General features: G+C 43.2%; 6 protein-coding genes across 11 annotated transcripts; 5 read left to right on the top strand and 1 right to left on the bottom strand.

Annotated features, from left to right (window-relative positions):
• Positions 1 to 930: 930 nt before the first annotated feature.
• RB195_012207 (uncharacterized protein) lies at positions 931 to 10346 on the bottom strand (the record flags this gene model as incomplete). Of its 4 annotated transcripts, XM_064193964.1 has the most annotated exons (22): positions 931 to 991; positions 1667 to 1880; positions 2554 to 2697; positions 3037 to 3180; positions 3454 to 3603; positions 3843 to 4026; positions 4370 to 4519; positions 4852 to 5001; positions 5333 to 5482; positions 5814 to 5963; positions 6296 to 6445; positions 6777 to 6926; positions 7188 to 7240; positions 7680 to 7829; positions 7889 to 7955; positions 8314 to 8376; positions 8481 to 8536; positions 9152 to 9284; positions 9345 to 9445; positions 9539 to 9608; positions 10056 to 10197; positions 10255 to 10346. In XM_064193964.1, 22 exons carry the CDS (start codon positions 10344 to 10346, stop codon positions 931 to 933), a joined length of 2724 nt encoding a protein of 907 aa, XP_064051544.1. The 4 variants fall into 4 exon arrangements, with proteins under 4 accessions (XP_064051544.1, XP_064051545.1, XP_064051546.1 ...); XM_064193963.1 differs by lacking the exon at positions 5814 to 5963; XM_064193962.1 differs by lacking the exons at positions 5333 to 5482; positions 5814 to 5963.
• Positions 10347 to 13370: 3024 nt separating this feature from the next.
• On the top strand, positions 13371 to 13883 carry RB195_012206 (uncharacterized protein; the record flags this gene model as incomplete). The annotated part of the gene is made up of 1 exon (XM_064193960.1): positions 13371 to 13883. The coding sequence occupies one exon, from the start codon at positions 13371 to 13373 to the stop codon at positions 13881 to 13883; it is 513 nt and encodes a 170-aa protein (XP_064051543.1).
• A 1081-nt stretch (positions 13884 to 14964) lies between these two features.
• On the top strand, positions 14965 to 15869 carry RB195_012205 (uncharacterized protein; the record flags this gene model as incomplete). The annotated part of the gene is made up of 3 exons (XM_064193959.1): positions 14965 to 15059; positions 15127 to 15354; positions 15464 to 15869. 3 exons carry the CDS (start codon positions 14965 to 14967, stop codon positions 15867 to 15869), a joined length of 729 nt encoding a protein of 242 aa, XP_064051542.1.
• A 187-nt stretch (positions 15870 to 16056) lies between these two features.
• Positions 16057 to 16485, top strand: RB195_012204 (uncharacterized protein; the record flags this gene model as incomplete). The annotated part of the gene is made up of 1 exon (XM_013448811.2): positions 16057 to 16485. The coding sequence occupies one exon, from the start codon at positions 16057 to 16059 to the stop codon at positions 16483 to 16485; it is 429 nt and encodes a 142-aa protein (XP_013304265.2).
• A 90-nt stretch (positions 16486 to 16575) lies between these two features.
• On the top strand, positions 16576 to 19361 carry RB195_012203 (uncharacterized protein; the record flags this gene model as incomplete). 3 transcript variants are annotated; one of them, XM_064193956.1, is made up of 4 exons in its annotated part: positions 16576 to 17084; positions 17177 to 17504; positions 17550 to 18569; positions 18711 to 19361. In XM_064193956.1, 4 exons carry the CDS (start codon positions 16576 to 16578, stop codon positions 19359 to 19361), a joined length of 2508 nt encoding a protein of 835 aa, XP_064051539.1. The 3 variants fall into 3 exon arrangements, with proteins under 3 accessions (XP_064051539.1, XP_064051541.1, XP_064051540.1); XM_064193958.1 differs by lacking the exon at positions 18711 to 19361 and having other exon boundaries at positions 17550 to 18608; XM_064193957.1 differs by lacking the exons at positions 16576 to 17084; positions 17177 to 17504; positions 17550 to 18569 and having other exon boundaries at positions 18777 to 19361.
• A 737-nt stretch (positions 19362 to 20098) lies between these two features.
• RB195_012202 (uncharacterized protein) lies at positions 20099 to 20350 on the top strand (the record flags this gene model as incomplete). The annotated part of the gene is made up of 1 exon (XM_064193955.1): positions 20099 to 20350. The coding sequence occupies one exon, from the start codon at positions 20099 to 20101 to the stop codon at positions 20348 to 20350; it is 252 nt and encodes an 83-aa protein (XP_064051538.1).
• Between the last annotated feature and the right edge of the window lie 4375 nt (positions 20351 to 24725).

The following is a 24725-nucleotide window of genomic DNA, read 5'->3' as shown; positions in this document are numbered from 1 at the left end:
ATTCTTAATATGTGACGTCAGTGAAACTTGGGAAAAAGTCGTCATAGAAGACAGAAGAATTATAATTCACGATTTCCTAATTTCTCTTTTTTTTAAGGTCTGCAGGAGAAAGTTACTTCAATAAATTTCGAAAAAAATGCTGTCATTTTTTGATTTGTCAATGCGTTTAACAAATTTTTTTGATCTATCTTTATAATCTTTATAATCAACCACTGTTACTGCTTTGTAGACTTGGAGCTGAACATGCTCATGTTTATGTGCTCACCAGAGTCTGAGTAGAATGGTCACCTTTTAGGTAGATGGCGCCAATTCGGTCACCAACAGTGGGAAGTTTCAGTAATTCCAAACTGACCTAGTGTTACCGTTCTTCGATATTATACGTGTATTGACCGGATCACAATGTTTCATCGTTACTAGTTAATACTAGCGTCGCAACTCTAACAACTGGTGGTCCACTAACACCACGATTTCGTGGCTATCAAGGTGAGCGCCGGTCTGCTTTTCTGACATTGCTTTTAAATAATCTGTTTACAAAATCATATCTTGTGGGATGACGAGGCAATTGAGAGAGTAGATTATAGGTGTCTTTGATTTTTCCAGGATCCGAAGAAGGCAGCGACGCCGAAACGTTACCCAGAATAAAGATAAATAACAATCTTAGTTCTCCTTAAAAAGTAGTACACAATGTTTCGCTTCAGTGAGGACGTTATTTCGAGTAAGAGAAAAGGAAAAAACTACATGAAATGTAGTTAAAAAGGAAAATCTAGAAAGAAGCATACAAATTCCGAGTTCTATGTTGAGATAACAATAATTACTCTTTTGTCTCTCCTCCTCTGTTCCTCTCTCTATCCCACTCTTTCTTTAAGGGAGTGTATAAAAGAAATAACATGCTGTGGTTCATCAACGAATTTATTCGGAAAGAAGATGAAGTCAGTTGGCGAACACAGCCATTCCAGATGGCTTTCGTGGTCCTCTTCGTCGTTGACGGTGCCTTCAATCAGTATGAAACTTGTATTATTACTGTGCAGTACAACAACAAGTAAAAAAAGTTATACAAATAAGAATTAGGCGTATGTGATGGCTCCGTTGCTATAATAACATGAATTCAACCCTGAACCTCGTTCAAATAGCCTACAGCTACGCATCCGCGCATCCGTGCTGTTCGCGCAGGAACAGACGCTTCGGGGACGAACCAGAGCGGCAAAGTTGTATTATGTGGGTTTGTTAGAGGTGTAGTGCCCGACTTGCCCGCGGTTGTGTCGCCTCAACATGGTTGAACCCATTTGACAATGAGAAACGGAGACACAATTTCGCATTTCTCTCTAGAATTCCATTCAAGGAGGGTAAAAAAGTCACGAATTTTGTAATTTTTGGGTTATGTGGATGAAAATTTTTTGAAAATCTGGGTCTTAAATTTCCTTTTCTTTTACTGCTTAATGTTTGAATAAGACCCTTCTCACTGAGTTACCATTATTGGGCTATTCAGTTACTTATTGGGTTACTACTGAATTATTCACACTCTATCTAACCTTTACTTACTATCACCAATTCTTCCAATACTAGTGCTGATTATTCACTATTTGCTTACTTTCACCAGAATCAACTACACTAGAAGGGCTCTTGGGGTATTAGGTAAGTGAACGGTTTCTCGACGAATTTGACCTACCACTTAGTGAGGTTGTTCCTTGTCCTTAGCAATAGGGAGCGACCCGTTGCAGATGCTGGAGCCGACGAGATCTGCGTCGAAGGTCCTTTCGCCAATGAGACCGGTGACAATTGTCTCCGTAGTTGAAGTCTATGCGGACTGGCAACGAATCTTGATACAGGACGTCGGTTCCGGGAAATACGACGTGGGAGTCCGCAGAATACGTATCCACAGACTAAATTTAGTTTTACAAATTCCATTAACATTCCCTCTTCAAACATTGATACTAAGTATAGCAGCTGATCCACGTCGATTGTAGATGTGAAGATCAATATTTGCTCAGATCAACCATCCTGGATCAACCAAGAGGCAGCGTTCCATGCAACTGAAAGCGATTGTCCCACAAATGGATAGTGCAAGAAGAGTAGTTCACGTGCCATGCACTGATAATTCAGAACGAGTATGCCCCGAAATATACGAAAAAGGAAGTGTGAACCCGTCTTGTCCCACCGAAACCGCTACGGTACACCTAACGAGGTGCAACATTTGCGAAAGCATGCATAAGTGTCGCGTTAGAGAACATGCACAGAGACGCTGCTATTAACGCGCAACGGCGGGACCTGTACGAATCCCTGTTCTCAGAAGAAGCTTGTCATTACGTGCTTCGCAGACGAATTCGATGCGACAACACCGTGACTCATGTCACTTTTTTCGGTATAATTAGCTGAGAATTGAGCATGATCCTGCCCACATTCGTGATCTACATCATTAACGATACGTTTCATTGAGAGGTCGCAACACCTTTATCATCTTAATATGCTCTCCTTACATACTTCCACTATTCCAACACCCGGAGAACTTCATCGAATTCTGGACGAATAAATATGAGTTGTGAACATATGAAATACCTGATTGTGTTATACATACTTGTCCCATTGCGTAGCCGCATACTCCACAAGCTTGACTACAAATCACTAGCAAAAACCGTGGCCTCGTGAAACATTGGCCATTGGATGCCCAAAAACAACACATTGTGTGACGATTCGAACACCCTTAACGACACCGTTGCTCGTTGAAGGAGTTCTCACATTCAAATGAAATCAAAAATACAAAAAGTTTCTCTATTAGGCCTCTACATTAGGTGAGTTCCAATTGTTATTTTATCAATCTAGTACAAGAAGGCTGTCATCTACGTCACTTTTCCTGGATAACTAGTGGAGAATTGAGCGTCATCGCTTCAATACTCGTGAACTACATATACAACCGTATCTAATCGTTGGGAACTTCCAACACTTCCATTTTCTTTGTATCCGAGATGTACATCTATCTACTATTCAAACAAAATTAGCTTCATCGGATACTAGACCAGTTCATTTGACCTTCTCAAATACCTGATTGTGGTCTACAATCTCCTTTATTTGAATTCCCGCATAGTCCACAAGCTTGACGACAATACACCTTCATGTAATTCGCATTCAGTGTACAATAGCCATTACGTGCCCAAGTGCAGCAGTTTTCGTCAAGATCCTTGCACTCTTAATGACACTGTTGCTTGTTGAAGAAGGTCTCAATTTCATAGAATTTTAAGGATAAAAAAATTTTCTTTTCTGACAATTAGTGGAGAATTTTGCGCAGTCACACACATACTCGTAGACTACATCCCTAACCCTACGTTTTCGTTGAGAGTTCCTATCACCTTCAATTTATTGATATTATGTTTATCTTCATTATTCATATCTGTGTAAATATTATTCGAACACCTGAAGACCTTTACCGAATTCTGAAGCAGTAAATTTGCCCCTAAATACCTGGGTTTGGTCTACAATCTCCTTCCTTCGTGTTGCCGCATTGTCCACAAGCTCTGGAACAATTCTTGAGCATATACGCTGCATAGCGCTCATCGGTGCAATAGCCTTTGCGCGCCCATATGCAGCAGTTGTCGTCAATATCCTTGCACTCTTAATGACACTGTTGCTTGTTGAAGAAGGTCTCAATTTCATAGAATTTTAAGGATAAAAAAATTTTCTTTTCTGACAATTAGTGGAGAATTTTGCGCAGTCACACACATACTCGTAGACTACATCCCTAACCCTACGTTTTCGTTGAGAGTTCCTATCATCTTCAATTTATTGATATTATGTCTATCTTCATCATTCATATCTGTGTAAATATTATTCGAACACCTGAAGAAATTTACCGAATTCTGAAGCAGTAAATTTGCCCCTAAATACCTGGGTTTGGTCTACAATCTCCTTCCTTCGTGTTGCCGCATTGTCCACAAGCTCTGGAACAATTCTTGAGCATATACGCTGCATAGCGCTCATCGGTGCAATAGCCTTTGCGCGCCCATATGCAGCAGCTTTCGTCAAGATCCTTGCAGTCTTAATGACACTGCTGCTTGTTGAAGAAGGTTAATTTCAAAGAAAAGTTAATGTCAACTTCATAGAATTTCAAGTATAAAAAAAGAGTTCTGCATTAAGCCAGTTCTCTAGACCAGCTCCTAGTTGTACGTAATTTTTTTTCTAGACAATTAGTGGAGAATTTTGCGCAGTCACACACATACTCGTAGACTACATCCCTAACCCTACGTTTTCGTTGAGAGTTCCTATCATCTTCAATTTATTGATATTATGTCTATCTTCATTATTCATATCTGTGTAAATATTATTCGAACACCTGAAGAAATTTACCGAATTCTGAAGCAGTAAATTTGCCCCTAAATACCTGGGTTTGGTCTACAATCTCCTTCCTTCGTGTTGCCGCATTGTCCACAAGCTCTGGAACAATTCTTGAGCATATACGCTGCATAGCGCTCATCGGTGCAATAGCCTTTGCGCGCCCATATGCAGCAGCTTTCGTCAAGATCCTTGCAGTCTTAATGACACTGCTGCTTGTTGAAGAAGGTTAATTTCAAAGAAAAGTTAATGTCAACTTCATAGAATTTCAAGTATAAAAAAAGAGTTCTGCATTAAGCCAGTTCTCTAGACCAGCTCCTAGTTGTACGTAATTTTTTTTTCTAGACAATTAGTGGAGAATTGCGCGCAATCACACACATACTCGTAGACTACGTCCTTAACCCTACGTTTTCGTTGAGAGTTCCTATCACCTTCAATTTATTGATATTCTGTTTCATATCTGTATAAATATTATTCGAACACCCGAAGACCTTTACCGAATTCTGAAGCAGTAAATTTGCCCCTAAATACCTGGGTTTGGTCTACAATCTCCTTCCTTCGTGTTGCCGCATTGTCCACAAGCTCTGGAACAATTCTTGAGCATATACGCTTCATAGCGCTCCTCGGTGCAATAGCCTTTGCGCGCCCATATGCAGCAGCTTTCGTCAAGATCCTTGCAGTCTTAATGACACTGCTGCTTGTTGAAGAAGGTTAATTTCAAAGAAAAGTTAATGTCAACTTCATAGAATTTCAAGTATAAAAAAAGAGTTCTGCATTAAGCCAGTTCTCTAGACCAGCTCCTAGTTGTACGTAATTTTTTTTCTAGACAATTAGTGGAGAATTGCGCGCAATCACACACATACTCGTAGACTACGTCCTTAACCCTACGTTTTCGTTGAGAGTTCCTATCACCTTCAATTTATTGATATTCTGTTTCATATCTGTATAAATATTATTCGAACACCCGAAGACCTTTACCGAATTCTGAAGCAGTAAATTTGCCCCTAAATACCTGGGTTTGGTCTACAATCTCCTTCCTTCGTGTTGCCGCATTGTCCACAAGCTCTGGAACAATTCTTGAGCATATACGCTTCATAGCGCTCCTCGGTGCAATAGCCTTTGCGCGCCCATATGCAGCAGCTTTCGTCAAGATCCTTGCAGTCTTAATGACACTGCTGCTTGTTGAAGAAGGTTAATTTCAAAGAAAAGTTAATGTCAACTTCATAGAATTTCAAGTATAAAAAAAGAGTTCTGCATTAAGCCAGTTCTCTAGACCAGCTCCTAGTTGTACGTAATTTTTTTTCTAGACAATTAGTGGAGAATTGCGCGCAATCACACACATACTCGTAGACTACGTCCTTAACCCTACGTTTTCGTTGAGAGTTCCTATCACCTTCAATTTATTGATATTCTGTTTCATATCTGTATAAATATTATTCGAACACCCGAAGACCTTTACCGAATTCTGAAGCAGTAAATTTGCCCCTAAATACCTGGGTTTGGTCTACAATCTCCTTCCTTCGTGTTGCCGCATTGTCCACAAGCTCTGGAACAATTCTTGAGCATATACGCTTCATAGCGCTCCTCGGTGCAATAGCCTTTGCGCGCCCATATGCAGCAGCTTTCGTCAAGATCCTTGCAGTCTTAATGACACTGCTGCTTGTTGAAGAAGGTTAATTTCAAAGAAAAGTTAATGTCAACTTCATAGAATTTCAAGTATAAAAAAAGAGTTCTGCATTAAGCCAGTTCTCTAGACCAGCTCCTAGTTGTACGTAATTTTTTTTTCTAGACAATTAGTGGAGAATTGCGCGCAATCACACACATACTCGTAGACTACGTCCTTAACCCTACGTTTTCGTTGAGAGTTCCTATCACCTTCAATTTATTGATATTCTGTTTCATATCTGTATAAATATTATTCGAACACCCGAAGACCTTTACCGAATTCTGAAGCAGTAAATTTGCCCCTAAATACCTGGGTTTGGTCTACAATCTCCTTCCTTCGTGTTGCCGCATTGTCCACAAGCTCTGGAACAATTCTTGAGCATATACGCTTCATAGCGCTCCTCGGTGCAATAGCCTTTGCGCGCCCATATGCAGCAGCTTTCGTCAAGATCCTTGCAGTCTTAATGACACTGCTGCTTGTTGAAGAAGGTTAATTTCAAAGAAAAGTTAATGTCAACTTCATAGAATTTCAAGTATAAAAAAAGAGTTCTGCATTAAGCCAGTTCTCTAGACCAGCTCCTAGTTGTACGTAATTTTTTTTCTAGACAATTAGTGGAGAATTGCGCGCAATCACACACATACTCGTAGACTACGTCCTTAACCCTACGTTTTCGTTGAGAGTTCCTATCACCTTCAATTTATTGATATTCTGTTTCATATCTGTATAAATATTATTCGAACACCCGAAGACCTTTACCGAATTCTGAAGCAGTAAATTTGCCCCTAAATACCTGGGTTTGGTCTACAATCTCCTTCCTTCGTGTTGCCGCATTGTCCACAAGCTCTGGAACAATTCTTGAGCATATACGCTTCATAGCGCTCCTCGGTGCAATAGCCTTTGCGCGCCCATATGCAGCAGCTTTCGTCAAGATCCTTGCAGTCTTAATGACACTGCTGCTTGTTGAAGAAGGTCTCAATTTCATAGAATTTTAAGGATAAAAAAATTTTCTTTTCTGACAATTAGTGGAGAATTGCGCGCAATCACACACATACTCGTAGACTACGTCCTTAACCCTACGTTTTCGTTGGGAGTTCTTATCACCTTCAATTTATTGATATTCTGTTTCATATCTGTATAAATATTATTCGAACACCCGAAGACCTTTGCCGAATTCTGAAGCAGTAAATTTGCCCCTAAATACCTGGGTTTGGTCTACAATCTCCTTCCTTCGTGTTGCCGCATTGTCCACAAGCTCTGGAACAATTCTTGAGCATATACGCTTCATAGTCCGCATCGGTGCAATAGCCTTTGCCCGCCCATATGCAGCAGTGTTCGTCAAGGTTCTTGCAGTCTTAATGACACTGTTGCTTGTTGAAGAAGGTTAATTACAAAGAAGAGTTAATGTCAACTTCATAGAATTTCAAGTATAAAAAAAGAGTCCTGCATTAAGCCAGTTCTCTAGACCAGCTCCTAGTTGTACGTAATTTTTTTCTAGACAATTAGTGGAGAATTGTGTGCAATCGCACACATACTCGTAGTCTACGTCCTTAACCCTACGTTTTCGTTGAGAGTTCTTATCACCTTCAATTTATTGATATTATGTCTATCTTCATTATTCATATCTGTGTAAATATTATTCGAACACCTGAAGACCTTTACCGAATTCTGAAGCAGTAAATTTGCCCCTAAATACCTGGGTTTGGTCTACAATCTCCTTCCTTCGTGTTGCCGCATTGTCCACAAGCTCTGGAACAATTCTTTAGCATATACGCTGCATATTGCGCATCGGTGCAGTGGCCTTTGCGCGCCCATATGCAGCAGTTTTCCTCAGTATCCTTGCACTCTTAATGACAATATAGTTTTAAAAAGCAGAACGGGTGAAGCCGAAGAAGGAAACCGTACCAGCGTTGTGATTGTAGGTGGTTAGTGTCCGGTCAGCCCAACGTCGTCGCAAGGGGTTAAAGAAGGTCTCAAATTCAAAGAATTCAAGGATAGGAAGTAGCTCTTTAACAAATCAGTACTTTAGGTCATTTCCGATTGTTTTTTTTCTATCCTCAGTTATTTTCCTTCTTTTCTTTACGTTTTGGTCCTATAGCAAACTAGGAAATATGTATTACAATATTTTATATTCAAAAAGGCCGTAAACGTCGAAAGCAGGGTAACTCTGATTGATCTTTAAATATCAAAAATAACGAAAGGGGAATGGCGCTGTCAGAGGGAGATTGATCCGATCTAAACGATTTTTCGCCTTCTACAGCATATTTATGGGTTTTAACGAATTTTTGAGCAAAAATGACAGTGTTTGAAAAAAAAATAGAAAAGTCAACCTTTTGGGCAGGACCAGCTGGTGCAGTATTCGTGATTGGTGGTCGAGTGACCGGTGTTGGTGTCTGCAGAGTAAGAGAATTTCTTTTCTAAAGTACTATTTTATAGTGTCGTATAACTTGTGGAGAAGAATTATACTTTCGCCGAGAATCCGAGGGTGTCCTCTCACCTGAACTTGTAAGCATCTGTTCCCTTTACAAACGCTAAGGTAGCATCTGTCTTCATCTGAAATTCAGACATATGACTCAACTAGTTTTTGACCACAGAAAAGTGGTGAACGCGAAAAAAAACTTCAGACTTCTAGTATATCCTCCACAATTTCCATTCACCGCGATTTTTGCTGCACATCGCGGTGCACTGTGAGATAAGTCGCAGAAGAGGAATCTGAACCATATCAGCCCATGTCAATCAACTTTATTATGAAGCCAAAGCTCTTTTCCAGACCTTGAACCGCAACCTGATGGATTCGCTGCTGAGCAGGTTGGTCGTGGAGCGTAACTGTAGAGGTTGTCTTAAAAGATGAACTATAAATATGATAAAGGGGCAGGAATATTTTGAATGCAACTTTTTCCGAATCAGGATTTTATGAAGTACGATGCTCATAGATAGGGTGTAGGCTCAAACTCTCTCGAGAAATTCAAGAGATCTGTGTGATTTGCAGGGAAGAATGCTGTTACTTTCTAAAATTCATTTATTTAAACTTTAACCTGTTAGCTTGTTTGATCGGCTTGAATTTGTACTACTTGATTTTATGTTTTGGTATCCAATACTCTAATGATTTCAATGCACGAATTCCACTGTAAGTTTACTGAAAGTCCCTCAAAAGATCGTTCGGCCTACCAGTATATGCATTTGACAATCCATCTTTGTTAACCATTGGGAAGAACGGTTGCATTGTGTTATCACCGTAATGTGCGGCACTGCTGCACGACGGATTATTTGGTGGATATTGAGTTTCGCGTGCTGCTCGAGACTAAAATATTTTAGTAGCACTCGTAGTAGAGTCATAGTTCTGAAGGTACCGATTTCTAACCTGGCGAATGACCCTCCAATTTTCCCAGACCAAGTCGACAAACGAGTGATGATTCCAGAAAATCGGGTCATTCGTGGATGTGATTGGTTGGAACATGTCACCTCAAGCACGCTGTGTATATTTTTTTTATCTCGTATTAAAAACAGTGTTGTAATACAGTGCATGAAAATTAACATATTCGAATAAAAGCTTACCTCCTACGTAGATACGAGGATTTCCAAGAGAGTATTCTAATGCGGTCCATGCGGCAGGATTAGGGCAACCCTGGATAATCAGCCAATCAACTAATTAATAGTGTATTCACAACGCCGAAGAAATTACGTAGATAAGATTGCTCCTTCAGTACTTCGCTGCATAGCTTGAGGAAGCAGAACGCCATAGAGTCAAAGTAGAAAATTCCGAAAATATTCGTCTACAACGAGTTCACATACGACCTCTCCTTTTTCTTTCCCTTTTTAATGAACTGTTTTCTTTTTTTACTTTTGAGACACATCTCCTTACACCTCTCATCCCATTCTCCTGTTCATCCTGAATGATCGCTTGTTCAAAGTGTTCCAGTGTATTCATATATGTTGTGTATGTCGTGGATTCTACGCGACTCTTTTCCTCAAGACTCTTCTCGCGACTTCTTTTTCTAAAGGCGGAGTGGACAACACGCTCGCGCGTTCAGAGTTATCGCGTTGTCGTTCAGAGGGCTGCGGCCTCTGGCACCGCACAAGTGTCAGAGCGCAATGTACGAGCCAGCATGAAACCAGGATAAAGGTAAAGTACGGAGAAGTATGGCGGAAGCCTTAGGGCCTCCAAGCAAATGTTTCCGTGAAGTAGGTCATGGACCATCGATGCCGACGCAAGCCTGAATGGGTACCATACCACTTGCGGATCAACTCTATCCCCGACTATCCGTACTTACCGCTTATCCCAAGATGCAGGAGTCGCAGCCCCAGTTCCTTCCGGGACCCACACATCAATGTCCCTCCCGAGCAGCACCTGGGAAAGTAGCATCCGGGAACGGGACATTGTATGACGTAAGAAGAGACAATAATACGAAACGAGACCGTGCGGAACAGTGAGATGCTTTACTTTCTGATAATGCTCTCCCTTTCCAAGGCTATGTGATCCGGAGGTCCTCGGCAATTCAGTCATAAAACCCAAATTCTCATGATCGTCGGCATGATCCGATACGCGGACGATCTTCGCGATATATATAAAGTTGTCAGGTGCGAGAATTGAGTCAAGGCAAGGTAATTGCAATCCTTCCTTCTCCGGCTGCACTGACAAACCGTATGAACCAAATTTAATTGCCAACAATATGTTACGATTGCTCACAATGCCCGTTTTTCAATTTTGACGCTATACTCGAAGAAACATCCTGAATGTAATTTGAGGCGTGGTCAACGTTGCGGTCTGGATGGGAAAGGCGAACTTTCTGCTCCATGAGAAATCGAAGTGCTAGTCAACAACGGGAAATAGACAGGTTTTTACTTGAACTGCAGAGGGAGAACGAGACATCATCTGAGGGATGTTATAATGTACCGATCATCATCTCGTAAGGAACTGCTCAGACAGTACTGTTTGTTGTGTCAGACATGACATTTCCAGTAGGCGCGCGAGAAGGATTCCCAATGGCAACGAATTACGGTAGCTTTCCGCCCCAGCCGCAGTATTATAAGTGTCGGGTCTCAGCACTCGGTGTCCGTTTCCTTTCTATCCTTTTTGATGTGCATTTTGTGTTATTTTTCACTACCCACTTATTCTCGTTTTCGAGCGCACACCATCCAACACTTTCAGCCGCATATACTACTGCTGGCTGTGCGGAGCACAAACCGGTAATCATCTACCACTCATGCGCCGAGGACCACTATCCGCAGAACCATCTTCTGATGACGCGATCGATAACACTTACCATTTGTAGTGTCGCGTATAATATGTATATATAACAGCATATACACAATAATATTATATATAATATTATTGTATATATGTTGTTATAACATATATATGTTGTTGTATATATGTATATATATATATATATATATATTATAACAATATTATATTATACAATAACATATGTATATATATGCATATATATATATATATTATAACAACATATACAATAATATATATATATATATATGTTATAACAGCATATATACAATAATATTATAACAATATATATTGTTGTCATTGTATTGGTGCCTTGTTGCCTTAAGAGTAAAGAGGTGCGTAAACACCTGTCTATCGCTTTATATGATACCAGTCTGAGCGTCCGGGTAAATCCGAACTTCAGACTTTCTGTGCTGTTTGTTTCGCTCGTCTTCACTGATCAACCAACATTAATATTAGTGTTATTAGTTCTATGAAATTGGACTTGTGTATCTCCAACAATCTTTCTTCTTTTTTATATTACAACTAAAAGCGAAAGACTTCATAGTTTTCTTTCTAAACGCGTCAGTTCTACATTTGGAGAACATTCGAACTTCAGCTTCATATCAGCCCTTATCAAAATATGATAAACGAAATGTAAAAGTATCACGCGAAATATGGGTATTTCTCTTGTTTTCTATAAACCGCTATCGAAGAATGATGTTTCGGCATAAAATGACGTGAAAGACATCATCCTAGTGATGAAGATAACCTTCTATGTCAAATCACAATAAACATCTTGCTACTATTTTAGCAGCCGTTTGCTTTTCGTGTTTCCAATTTCTGAGATCGGCATGCTACAAACTTGAGGCGAACGAAGAGGGAAATAGGTACGCGGAGCAGTCATAAAGGTGAAAGGCAAAGCGCCCAGTGACCACGGCTATGAAACGGCTTCAACCATCTATCTTTTGCGTCGTGCACGCGAAGTTACTGAGCACGAATCCGTCGCCGCGAAAACCGTCGCACCCCTTCTATAGGTATCTGGCGCCGGCGCACCAATCTGACGCCGTTGGACCCGTCGCACCCCCTTCTATAGGTATCTGGGGCCAGTGGACCCATCGCACTCCCATTTTTGAATTTTGTGACTCACACACACACACACATACACACACACACACACGTGACAGAATAAGCCCGTTATTATATATCATGATCATGATTAACAGTCTGAGCGTCCGGCTAAATCCGAACTTCAGACTTTCTGTGGTGTTTGTTGCGCTCACTTTCACTGATCAACCAAAATTAATATTAGTGTTATTATTTCTAGGAAATTAGACTTGAGTAAGTTCCAAGTTCGACCTTTTTTGAATCTTGGCATCGTAGAGTTTGTGTCATCGAATCTTTCGATGTCACTTCGCTCTACACCAACGTCTCCATCGATGCTGCACTACAAGCAACATCAGAGCTGCTTCTCGAACACCAGGGGACTCTTAACATGTATGGTTTTGCGATACAGCAAATAATGATGCTGCTGAGCGAAGGTTTGAGATGTTCCGTATTTTGCTGGTCTGGGCAATACTATAGGCAGATTAGAGGCTTGGCCATGGGACAAAGACTTGCGCCTACATTAGCCGTTGCTTTCATGTCTAAAGTGGAAAAACCCCTAGTGGAACGCAAATCTTTTTTGTACTGCCGATACATAGATGATTGTCGCATTGTATGTCCAACACAAGCTGAAATGGACTCTTGCTTCGATCTCTTAAATAAACAATCCCAGTACAAAAAGTTCACGAGGGAAAAACCTAAAGACAACTGGCTGCCGTTTCTCAATGTCCAGGTTCATTTGTGTAGGGGGAAATTGGAAAACAAAATGGTATCGAAAACCAAGTTGTAAAAACATTCTGATTCACTACCAATCGGCGCACCCCTGGAGAACCAAACCAAAAGTCAGTCATTGAAAATATGTTTAAGACAGCGGCAACGGTTTCATCTGAAGCTCAAGGGCGCATTGCCTCCATAAACATGGCTAACCGCATTGCTTAGTCCAATGGGTACCCAGCAAAGGTCTCTCATTCAAATCGGAGCCATGCAATTGAGCGGCGGTGCCACAGGGTAGAACAAGCAACAAAGATCCCTTTCTGCCTTCCTTTTATTTCGGATGACATGAGCAATGCAGTGCGAGAAAGCTTACGACAGGCGGGTCTGCAAGACTCAGTCAGAGTAGTGGACATACCACCTGTAAACCTGAAGCAACAGCTAGTCCGCAGTCGCGCATATGACAGACTTTGTGAGACACCGAATTGCATCGTTTGTCCAAACGGGAGGCAGGGTGATTGCGTGGTATCGGGGGTTATCTACCTAATCACCTGTCAGTTATGTGGGGCTGAGTACATTGGCGAAACAGGAAGATCACTATGTATCCGCGTCAAGGAGCACCTAGACGGGCTCGTAAAATCAAAAACATCATCCCCTTTAGGTGCTCATCGCAGACAGTGTCATGACAACACCCCTTTCAAGATAGCTGTCACTATCTTGGCACGCGAATCAGACGTTCTAGCACGAAAAATATTGGAAGCGTTTTATATCACGGCCAAAAGTCCTATCATGAATCGTAAAGAAGAATGCATCGCTGTGACCAACGAGCTGACGCCATATCAGGACCTTTGCGGGTTTTGACCTACGGGGTCAGAGGCGGGGGCATCGTTACTAGTTAATACTAGCTGCGCAACTCTCACAACTGGTGGTCCGCTAACATTACGATTTCGTGGCTATCAAGGTGAGCGCTGGTCTGCTTTTCTGACGTTGCTTTTAAATAATCTGTTTGCTAAATCATATCTTGTTGGATGACGAGGCGTTTGAGGGAGTAGATTACACATGTCTTTGATTTTTCCAGGCTCTGAAGAAGGCGACGACACCGAAACGTTAGCCGGAATAAGGATCAATAACAATCTTGGTTCAGCTTAAGAAAGTAGTACACAATCAAATTAGACTTGTGTATCTCCAACAATATTTCTTCCTTTTTTATATTATAACTAATAGCGAAAGATTTCACAGTTTTCTTTCTAAACTCGTCTGTTCTACCTTTGGAGAACATTCGAACTTCAACTTCAAACATTCCTTACCAATACATTATAGACAAAATTTAGAAGTATCACTCGAAATATGGGTTTTCCTACTGTTTTCCCCGGGCAAGAATGATATTTTGGCATAAAATGACGTGAAGGACATCATCTTACTGATAAAGACTCTCTACACGTTCCACGTATAGAGAGTCACCTCTCTATGATCAGTTTATCTCAAGATTTTCTTATGTATTTCATTGATCAATATGGGTCTTTCGCTGTATCAGCTCTCTCATTTATCTAGTTGTTATTGCTAAATATATGTGAAGGTGTGATTGGTGTTGTGCCTGCTTGTTATTGTTAAATATATATATATATATATATATATATATATATATATATAAAGGTATAATTCCCCAAGTTCAAGTTTGAGGTGTGGTCGGCCCCGAGTGGCACAGAAGGTTCTCAGACGGAAAGACCCGCGTGGCACAGAAGGTTCTCAGACGGAAAGACCCGCGTGGCAATAACTGTTGGTACACATTATACCACTCCCCATCTTTCGGCTTATGGTGCATCGGGCAACTCGACAAGGACCGATCGACAACTAAGAAAGTGAATTCTACTACGTCTCTTTTACACGCCGTCCACGTCCAAGTCTTCTCTTAAGCTCTAGTTAACTAGGTACATTATTCAATATGACATCAAGCCTGGCGACGCGGCAAGGCCTTTTGACGCACTCAGGAAACCGTCTGTCGGCAATCATACAGGAAGAGTTCGAAACCATCAATGCGTACGTCCATTCTTCAGTGGAGGCAGCTAAAATTTCGGCACTTCGGAAACGGATACGTACAGCACAGGGAAATTGGCACCGAAGCAAACAAGCTAGAGGCTGCAATGGAGAAGTTCAGCGAAGCAGTGGACAGGTTGGACAACAAGACGCAGTCACTCCCAGAGATTATTGAGAGGATTGAAACAAATACTACAGCAGCACAATCTGTTCTGGACAACGCGAACAAAGCGCTGGCAAGGCTAATCCGACTTCAAGAGGAGCTTGAATTCGACCAGGAACAACGCTCCCTTGACAGGTGTGAAGTTCCGGAAATGAAACTCGCACCAATCCTAATTCCAAAATTCAGCGGAAAACTCTGGGAATGCGAGAGCTTCTGGAAATCTTTCGACCACTGTGAATTCCAGAAGCATTGACAACCTCTTCAAGTTCAACTACCTTCTTGACGTCCTCGAAGGAGACGTGAAGCATTTCGAGGTCTCGGGAAGCACCTATCAATTGGTGGTTGAGCATCTGAAGGAGAAATATGGCAATAAACAGGCTTTGATTGATCAACTTTTGAAGAATCTCCCGAACCGAAAGTCTAGAAGACCAGGAAGCACTTTGCGAGCAACTTCACTCTATAACTTCGCAACTGACACTCAAAGGGGAACACGTCGACAATATTTTCCTGCAAAAGGAGCTGCTTGCGAAGTTCTCGGTGGCCGTTCAGAGGCATATCTTGCGGCAGAAAACGCACTTGAAGAACGAAGGAAACTGGAGTACGGCAGTTTAGCTTTCAGCAGCAAGGGAGCATATCAAGACCGAGCTTAACATGAACCGCCAAGTTGAACATAGCCTAGGAAGTGGAGAAATGGAGAAAACAAATGCTGGAAAGAAGAAATATTTCGGCAAAACAGAAGTAGTCCCACGTGTAACACCTTGTTTCTACTGCCATAAAAGCGGACATCCAGCGAAGGACGGTGACGAAGTCACTTCTTGGGAGCAATGAGCACAAATAATGAGAATGCAGAATCTCTGCCACAATTGTGGAGGAAACGATCACTGGGCTACGAAATGCCCCAAAGGAACTTGCAGAATCTGCAGACAAGCTGGACACCACACGTCCATTTGCAGAGAACTCTTCAGTTCTCATAAAGTCCGTCAAAAGCCTCCACTCCCAGAAGTACCACAGAAGCAAGGAACGAAGCCTCAACTACCCAACGTCAAGACTTCGAAAATAAATACGGTCGCTTCGAATGACGGTAGCAAAGGGGAAAGGAAAGCTTCAGACGCAGTTTTCCACTTCAGCGGCACAACCAAGGTTCTCATTCTGGCGGGACAAGCCAAAGTACTTAATCCGACAACAAAAGCGTTAGAACCAGTCGTGATTCTCGATACAGGAGCCGACCGATCGTTCATCAGTAGCAGTTTGGCTGAGCGCCTCTAGCTGAAAGACGTAGATTCCAGTCGTTCAAGCATCGGCACCTTCGGCGCTCACAAGCCTTTCGCAAGGACTTGCGGCATCACGGTTCTCCACATGTGCGATGCTGAGGGAGTTCCACGTACGTTCACAGTTACGAAAATCGATACCATTACAAAACCATTAACAAGAAGCAGACTGAGTCAAGGGGACAAGCAGTTTCTGTTCGAAAACGATATTCATCTCTTCATCAACCATACTGTCGAGAAGATCCAGCCAGATATCCTTTTTGGTTGCGCCGATCTTTCATCACTCCTCAAAGATGGACCAGGAGCTCAAACAACACTCCCATCCGGATTGAAAGCAACCCTTTCGAGACTGGGATATCTCATATCTGGACGAAGCGGCGAAGAGTTAGTCTACTCGGAAAGTTCGGTAGAAGTAGGCCAAACAATAGCCTTAGAGGACACAGATAATGATTTTGCGCAGACTTGGGAGCAGTTCTGTGAATTCGAGAAGTCTGGAGTTAAGGAATTTTCGGGTCCAATAACGGAGGAACTGAAGCAGACAAACGCAGAAGTTGGAAAGCTTTTGAAACTATCGAAAAGAAAGAAGATGAATACTATGTGCGCCTTCCATGGAAGAGGGAAGCAAGCGGACTTCCGGACAATAAATCGATTGCACATCGTCGTCTGCAAGCAAATCCTTCTAAGCTTAGGAAGGATCCCAATCTACTGCAGCAGTACGACGACACGATCAAGAGTCAACTCGAGCTGGGTATCATCGAAGAAGCTGCTGAGGATTTAATAGTCGAGGAAGGAGAAGTTGTGCACTACCTAGCACATCAAGCCGTTGTCACGCCGCACAAAGAAACTACCAAGCTACGCGTTGTGTTCGATGCTTCAGCACATCTAAGCAATTCCCCGTCGCTGAACGACGTTCTCTATCAAGGACCAGTCATTCTTACAAAGATGTGGGACATCTTGCTCCGGCTTAGATTTGGAGATGTTGCCATCATCAGCGACGTCGAAAAAGCCTTTCTGCAAGTACGGCTGCATCCCAAAGACAGATATATAACAAGGTTCATGTAGGTACGAGACATCCACAAACCACTCACTCAGGAGAATCTAGTGTTCTTCCGGTTTACAAGAGTGACCTTTGGATTGAACTGCTCTCCCTTTCTGTTTGCTGGAACCATAGTGCATCACCTAAGAACGCATGTTGAGGACCAGCTCGCCAAGGAAATCGAAGACAACACATATGTGGACAATCTCATCGTAACCAAAAGATCATCAGACAAAAGGTTGCGGTTTTACAAAGATTCGAAAGTCGTTTTCAAGGAGCTCAGTATGAACCTTCGCGAATTTCAATCCAATGATAAGCAGTTGAAGAAACGAATCACGTCCGCCGACCTAGCTGGAAATGATAACTCGAAAGTCTTTGGAATACTATGGAGCACTGAGAAAGATGAACTAGTGCTTTCGTGCAACTACCCTCCGAAAGCGAAAGTGACAAAGAGGTCAGTCTCAGAACAAGTTGCTGCAATATACGACCCTCAAGGATGGCTCACACCTCTCACGCTGGCCGGTAAAAGATTCCTCCAATCGCTGTGGAAATTCGTCTACGCCTGGGATAAGGAGATATCTGAGGAGCATCAGCAGCAATGGAAAGATATCAACCAAGCAGTCAATGGCTTTCAGTGTGTGTTGCCGCGAAAGGTCGCTCAGATCGACACGCCAACAAAGCTTGTGCTGTTCTCAGACGCTAGCGGACAAGCTATGGTAACGTATGCTTACCTTGCTTCCACCCTGGGAAGCAATTTACTCGCTGGAAAATCCAAACTTCCACCCATCACAGACATCGTGACGATTCCAAAATTAGAGCTCAACGCCACTACAATGGCTACTCGAGTTGCACACTCAATCTTTACGGCGATTCAATACCGCACAAGGATCTCAGAAATAGTCATCCTGTCTGACTCACAAATTACTCTCAAATGGATAGCATCGCCTTGCCCTGCCAAAGAAAAGGCAGGAGTATTTGTTAAGAATCGTGTAACCGAGATACGAAAGATTGTGAAGGACATTCCAGTCAATGTTCACTTTGGATATGTGAGTACCGCAATGAATCCAGCAGACTCAGCAACATGAGGAGTCGATAAGGACGACATGACTGACCATATGTGGTGGAAATAACCAAAGTTTATCCTGGATCCAATAGAGCAATGGCCAAAGACATGCCGTCTCTTCAAGATACCAAATGACGTGGAGAACGACAGCTGCGCGCTTCCAGTATCGTCGGCGAGAAGAACTCACATTATGGAACTATTGGACTGGAAGAGGCACGACGAAATGAATTCGGTCATTACCACAGTTGCATACGTCCTAAGATTCCTCAAACGCCTTATGGGAAACAGAGAATCACGACTCCAGTCCAGAGTTCTAGAAAACATTCCAGAACTACGTCACATGAAAACGGATTCCTATATTACTGCCAAAGAAAGGCAAATGGCTCTACAAGTAGTTGCGTGCAATTACCAAGCAGTTCACTTAACAGAAGATCGTCAGAGAACGCTTAAGCAACTAAAACTGCAGAAAGACGACTCTGGAAAATCCCGTTGTCGAGGTCGCATGGACAACTCCATCCTGCCATACCAAGCTCGACAGCCGATCTTCATAGTTGCCAAGAGCGATCTCTTCATAGTTGCCAAGAGCAAAAGCGATAGTGAGGGAATCACACAGTCCAATACATTGCAGTACTGCGCATACCATGGCAAACGTGAGGAAATACTACTGGATTCCCAAACTTCGACAGCTAGTGCAACAAGTCTTCAGGAGATGTGTTCCGTGTCAGAAAATGAACAACCTTCCGTTCAAGTATCCGGAGATGGAGGACCTCCCTGATCGACGCGTACAAAGAGCACGGCCATTCGAGTACGTTGGCATCGACTATTTTGGTCCCCTCATGGTAAGAGAGCGCGATGAAACTGTCAAAGCCCATGGTATTATCATGACGCGTACAGTGACAAGGCTTCTCCACTTGGAACTCGTGTCAGATATGACTACTGCTAACCTGCTAAACGCTCTACGACGGTTCTTTGTTAGCAGAGTTGTCTCAACCTCGATCACTTCGGACAACGGGCCCTATTTTCTTCTAGGAGAGCTTTCTAGGAGAGAGGAGATTCTCCAGGATGCTGTACTGATGTACATTCCCTTTACAAAGTCATTCAAGGAACGGTATTGACGAAGTCAGGAATGGAAGCCTTGCTGATTGAGATTGAAGGCAGTCTCAATACAAGACCGCTATCATATCAGGAACAGCATTGAGATGAAACTCCGATTTTGCGACCGATCGACTTCATACAACGTGACATACTGATCACATTCCCTTTTGAAACATGTAGCACCGGAAGTGAGGATGAAAACTATCTTCCGCCTGAGGAGAAAATTGCATTTCGAAACCGTCGCCAAGCGGAAGAGGTTCTTAAATCAAGTCACAAGTATACGGAGCGCTTCTGGAAAATATGGAGTCAACAATATCTTAGCAGTCTTCGAAAACTCACAAACTCGAGATAAGCAGCAAACGAGGATCACGAACGAGCCCGACTTTAAATAAAGTGGTGCTCATCTCAGATCCAGTAATGCCTCGTAATTCCTGGAAAATTGGAGTAATTCGTAAACTGAAGCAATCTCCAACGGGAGTGGTACGTGAAGCAGAGATTCAACTACCGAACGGACGCCTCGTTCGCCGACCTGTCAATCTTCTCGTGCCGATTGAATTGGACGACAACGAAGAAGCTGCCGACTGCGAAAGTGCTAAAAACGAAGAGGAAACGAGTGTTCACCCCACGGACGAAGCCCCCGAATTTACAAAAGAGACGCGCTACAATTAACGTCCACGGAAAAAGCTCGACTATAGCAATCTCCACCACGGTACCACGAACATGCAATTAGTAAAGACGCTTCCTACAACACTATTGCTGCTGGCACTACTAGCGCTTTTCAATGCATCAGTCGAAGCAGTTTTGACTCCATTGCCTTCCGTTCGAGCATTCGCACGCCGCTCTTCAAAAGGAGTTGAACTCACATCGTTCAACGCCCAGAAGGAGAATACTACATCGTCAAAGAGAAACCGCCAAAAAAGGAAACGATACAGCTACCTCCAGAAATCACCTTGCAGGACTACTTCATTCAATGGTAAATCTCCGATGGTCACCAAGTGACAGTTGTTGAAGCCATCCACCCTCAAGTACCGTACTGCGAAAACGTTCAGCACTGGTTCTGTACAGCTAACGTGCTGAACCCAAAATGTTCACCTCGAGCAGCGATTATAGTAACTGCGATCGGCCTCTACCTTACTACTACACTGATCTACGTTCTTTGCTACGTATCTGTAACGCTAGGCATACCATGTCGGATTCTCTGCAAAATTCTTGTTCTCTGCATTGGAACAGTAGATCAATCTTCCAACTTTGGCTGCATTTTCGACGGAGACGAGAAAAGGTTCGAACAAGAGCGAGAATAGAAATGTTCCTTCATTCTCCGCTTTCTCTGGTAGTTCTCCTCTTGTGTGTCCCGGTGGCAGAATTGTGCCAAAACGTCGACATCTTCCAGCTGAAAACTAACGTATGCATCCGGTCAGCTACTAGCAATGAGACTTGTACGATCGATACGACGCAGATGCTAAAGATGACCGCCATCCAGCCAAATCGCGTGGAGCACGAAAACAATGTGGTTCTCCATTCAACTGTTCCACAAGAACGAGGAACTGTGCAGCTTACGGTGAGCTCAATCGCAGTACCTCCAACTCCAGCTACACATACATCATTTATTACAAACGGGAAAAACACGGTGCGGTTGATCGTCAACGACGTTCCAACTCTTCACTGCGCCTCGAGAGAAGCCGCCGACTCTCTCGATTGCAATATCCAAGCAAATTGCAAATGCCAGCTAGCAGAAAATTCTGTGAATTGTGCACGCATCGCCAAGATTCACGAAACTGATGACTTCACCGCATCGTCAGCGCCGGGAACCCACTGCCAGCAGTGCGGAACACGCGCCAACGAGAGCAGATTGTACACGCGATACAACACCAAGGTCAACTCGCACATCGCTGGACCATCATCCTTCGCCATCAGAACAACTGTGCCGGGGAGTATAGAGAGTCCCCTTTATGATCAGTTTATCTCAAGATTTTTTTTTTATGTATTTCATTGATCAATATGGGTGTTTCGCTGTGGCAGCTCTCTCATTTATCTAGTTGTTATTGTTAAATATATGTAAAGGTGTGATTGGGTGTTGTGCTTGCTTGTTATTGTTATATATATATATATATATATATATATATAAAGGTTTAATTGCTCAAGTTCAAGTTTGAGGTGTGGTGGGCCCCGAGTGGCACAGAAGGTTCTCAGACGAAAAGACTCGCGTGGCAACAGCTGTTGGTACACATTATACCATTCCCCATCTTTCGGCTTATAGTGTATCGGGCAACTCGACAAGGACCGATCGACAACTAAGAAAGTAAATTCTACTACGTCTCATTTCTGAGAACGGCATGCTACAAACGTGAGGCGAACGAAGAAGGAAATAGGCACGCGAAGGAGCCATAAAGATGAAAAGCAAAGCGTCCAGTGACCACTGCTATCAATAGGCTGCAACCATCTATCTTTTGAGTAATGCACACGAAGTTACTGCGCACCAATCCGACGCTGCGGAACCCGTCACACCCCCTTCTATAGGCATCTGGTGCCGGTGGACCCGTCGCACCCCCTTCTATAGGAATCTGGCGCCGGTGGACCCGTCGCACCCCCCTCTATAGGTATCTGGCGCTGGCGCACCAATGCGACGACGTGGGACCCGTAGCATCCAATTTCATAGCTTTCTGGCTTCGAGGAAACAATTCGACGCCGGTGGACCCGTCGCACCCCCTTCTTGAATTTCGTGACTCACACTCACACTCACACTCACACTCACACTCACACTCACACTCACACTCACACTCACACTCACACTCACACTCACACTCACACTCACACTCTGGGAAATAGATATGCGAAGGAACCATGGGAACACATTCTACTGCATTGGTGCACCCGCGCACTCCAAAGCAATGGAACATGCCTCTCCCCGCTCTATAGCTTTCTGGCACCGGCGCACCATTTCGACCCCGTGGGGTCCGTCCCACCCCACTTTACAGCTATCTGAGCACGCATTCGACGCCGTAGAACCCGTGTCGCCCAATTTTACCTTGTTAGGGCTCTAGCACACCAAACCGACGCCATTGTATCCGTCTCCCTCTTTCTTTGGGATTTCTCGACTGAGACATACACATACACAGTCGCGCACATTTACAGATTACGCCCGTTATTATACAGCATGATAGCTTGCAAATTTGGAAGTATACATTCATATGAAAGTTTATTTACCCTCACTAATATATGAGAGAAACTAATTTGCCTTATCAAAGCCAACAGATATGTCTGCATAGCTTTGGACAATGGTAAAGGTGTAGGGCGCTCGTCTATCAGGTGGATGGCAATGGTTCGGCACACCACCGGTGCTGGGTTTTACATTATTAGGAAGTATTTTCGTGACACACAGACAAACACACACACGGACTAAGCACGTTATTATATATCATGATCATGGTATTTTTATTTCACTAGCGGCACTTTATAAAAATATCAATTATAGCACTATTTATTAATATCTACTCTATTACATTATTCGATTTATTTATCAAGCGTCCAATATGTCTCTTTGATTTTGTTTATGATAACAAATTTTTCATTCCCATATGAGTGGCTATACAAGAGAGAATGAGGAAGAAATGCCGTTTCCACTAGGGTTTTCCATGGAGGGGGTCGTCATCAGAATGGTTTTTTTCCTGACCACAAACCTAACCCTGCATTGTATTGGTGCCATAAGGATAAACCAGATGTGAGTATGTGTAAGCAATATTAATATAATATTACAGCACTTTGTTGCACTTCCACTCGGGTTGGGGGAAAGGGAATAGGGGAGGGCGGAGCGGGAGGCCCTCGGAGGTAGGATCGGGCAGTTGAACGAGACCATGGCGCGACCCCGCAGTATTCGGAAGGGTTCGACCGTCATTGGTGGCTAGTTCAGCGCAATTCCCTCCTTATCCGGGGAGTCAGTTCCAGGTCGGACCCACTGATCACTGCCGCTCCTCTTCGGAGTGGACTCAGAAAGCACGACACCGCCGACTCAATAAAGTTCGGATCGAAACAGTAAAAGCCTCAGCTAAATAAACACTGCTAGTTGCTACGATCCATCTAATTGTTCGGCTCTCTGCACTCTTATGAAAACTTCCACACACTCTAGCAGTGCATCTGCTTCAAACAATCCAAGGGACTTCAAAGTTTGATCTTTAAGAAGTGGTGCTGGAAGCCCTACAGGCAGAATAACATGCCTGCTCAACCTGTTACTACTCGTCTATCACTCAGACATGCCCCTCATCTAGTATCATGATCATGATATATAATAACGGGCTTATTCTGTCACGTGTGTGTGTGTGTGTGTGTGTGTGTGTGTGTGTGTGTGTGTGTGTGTGTGTGTGTGTGTGTGTGTGTGTGTGTGTGTGTGTGTGTGTGTGGGTGTGTGTGTGTGTGTGTGTGTGTCAGTCACGAAATTCAAAAAGGGGGGTGCGACGGGTCCACCGGCGCCGAGATAATCTCAAGAAAAAAATAGGTGTGAAGGGGGCCACCGGCGCCAGATACCTATAGGAGGGGGTGCGACGGGTCCATCGGCGCCAGATACCTATAGAAAGGGGTGCGACGGGTCCACCGGCGCCAGATACCTATAGAAGGGGGTGCGACGGGTCCACCGGCGCCAGATACCTATAGGAGGGGGTGCGACGGGTCCACCGGCGTCGGATTGGTGCGCAATAACTTCGTGTGCATGACGCAAAAGATAGATGGTTGCAGCCGTTTGATAGCAGTGGTCACTGGACGCTCTGCTTTTCATCTTTATGACTCTTTCGCGTGCCTTTTCCTTCTCCGTTCGCCTCACTCTTCGTTTGTAGCATGCCGTTCTCAGAAAGTGGAAACACGCATGCAAACGGCTGCTTAAATAGTATGTTGTTTGTTTATGTGATCTGACGTTGGACGTTATCTTTATTAATAAGAGGATGTCCTTCACGGCATTTTATGCCATAACATCATTCTTTGATAAGTGTCTAGGGAAAACTGTAGGAAAACCCATATTTCGAGTGATACTTTTAAATTTTGTCCATAATGTATTGGT

This window comes from Necator americanus, chromosome III, assembly GCF_031761385.1.
Source record: "Necator americanus strain Aroian chromosome III, whole genome shotgun sequence".
NCBI classification, from domain to species: Eukaryota; Metazoa; Nematoda; class Chromadorea; order Rhabditida; family Ancylostomatidae; genus Necator; species Necator americanus.
Note: the sequence above shows the minus strand (reverse complement) of the source record. Positions and strands in the feature narration are given on the sequence as shown.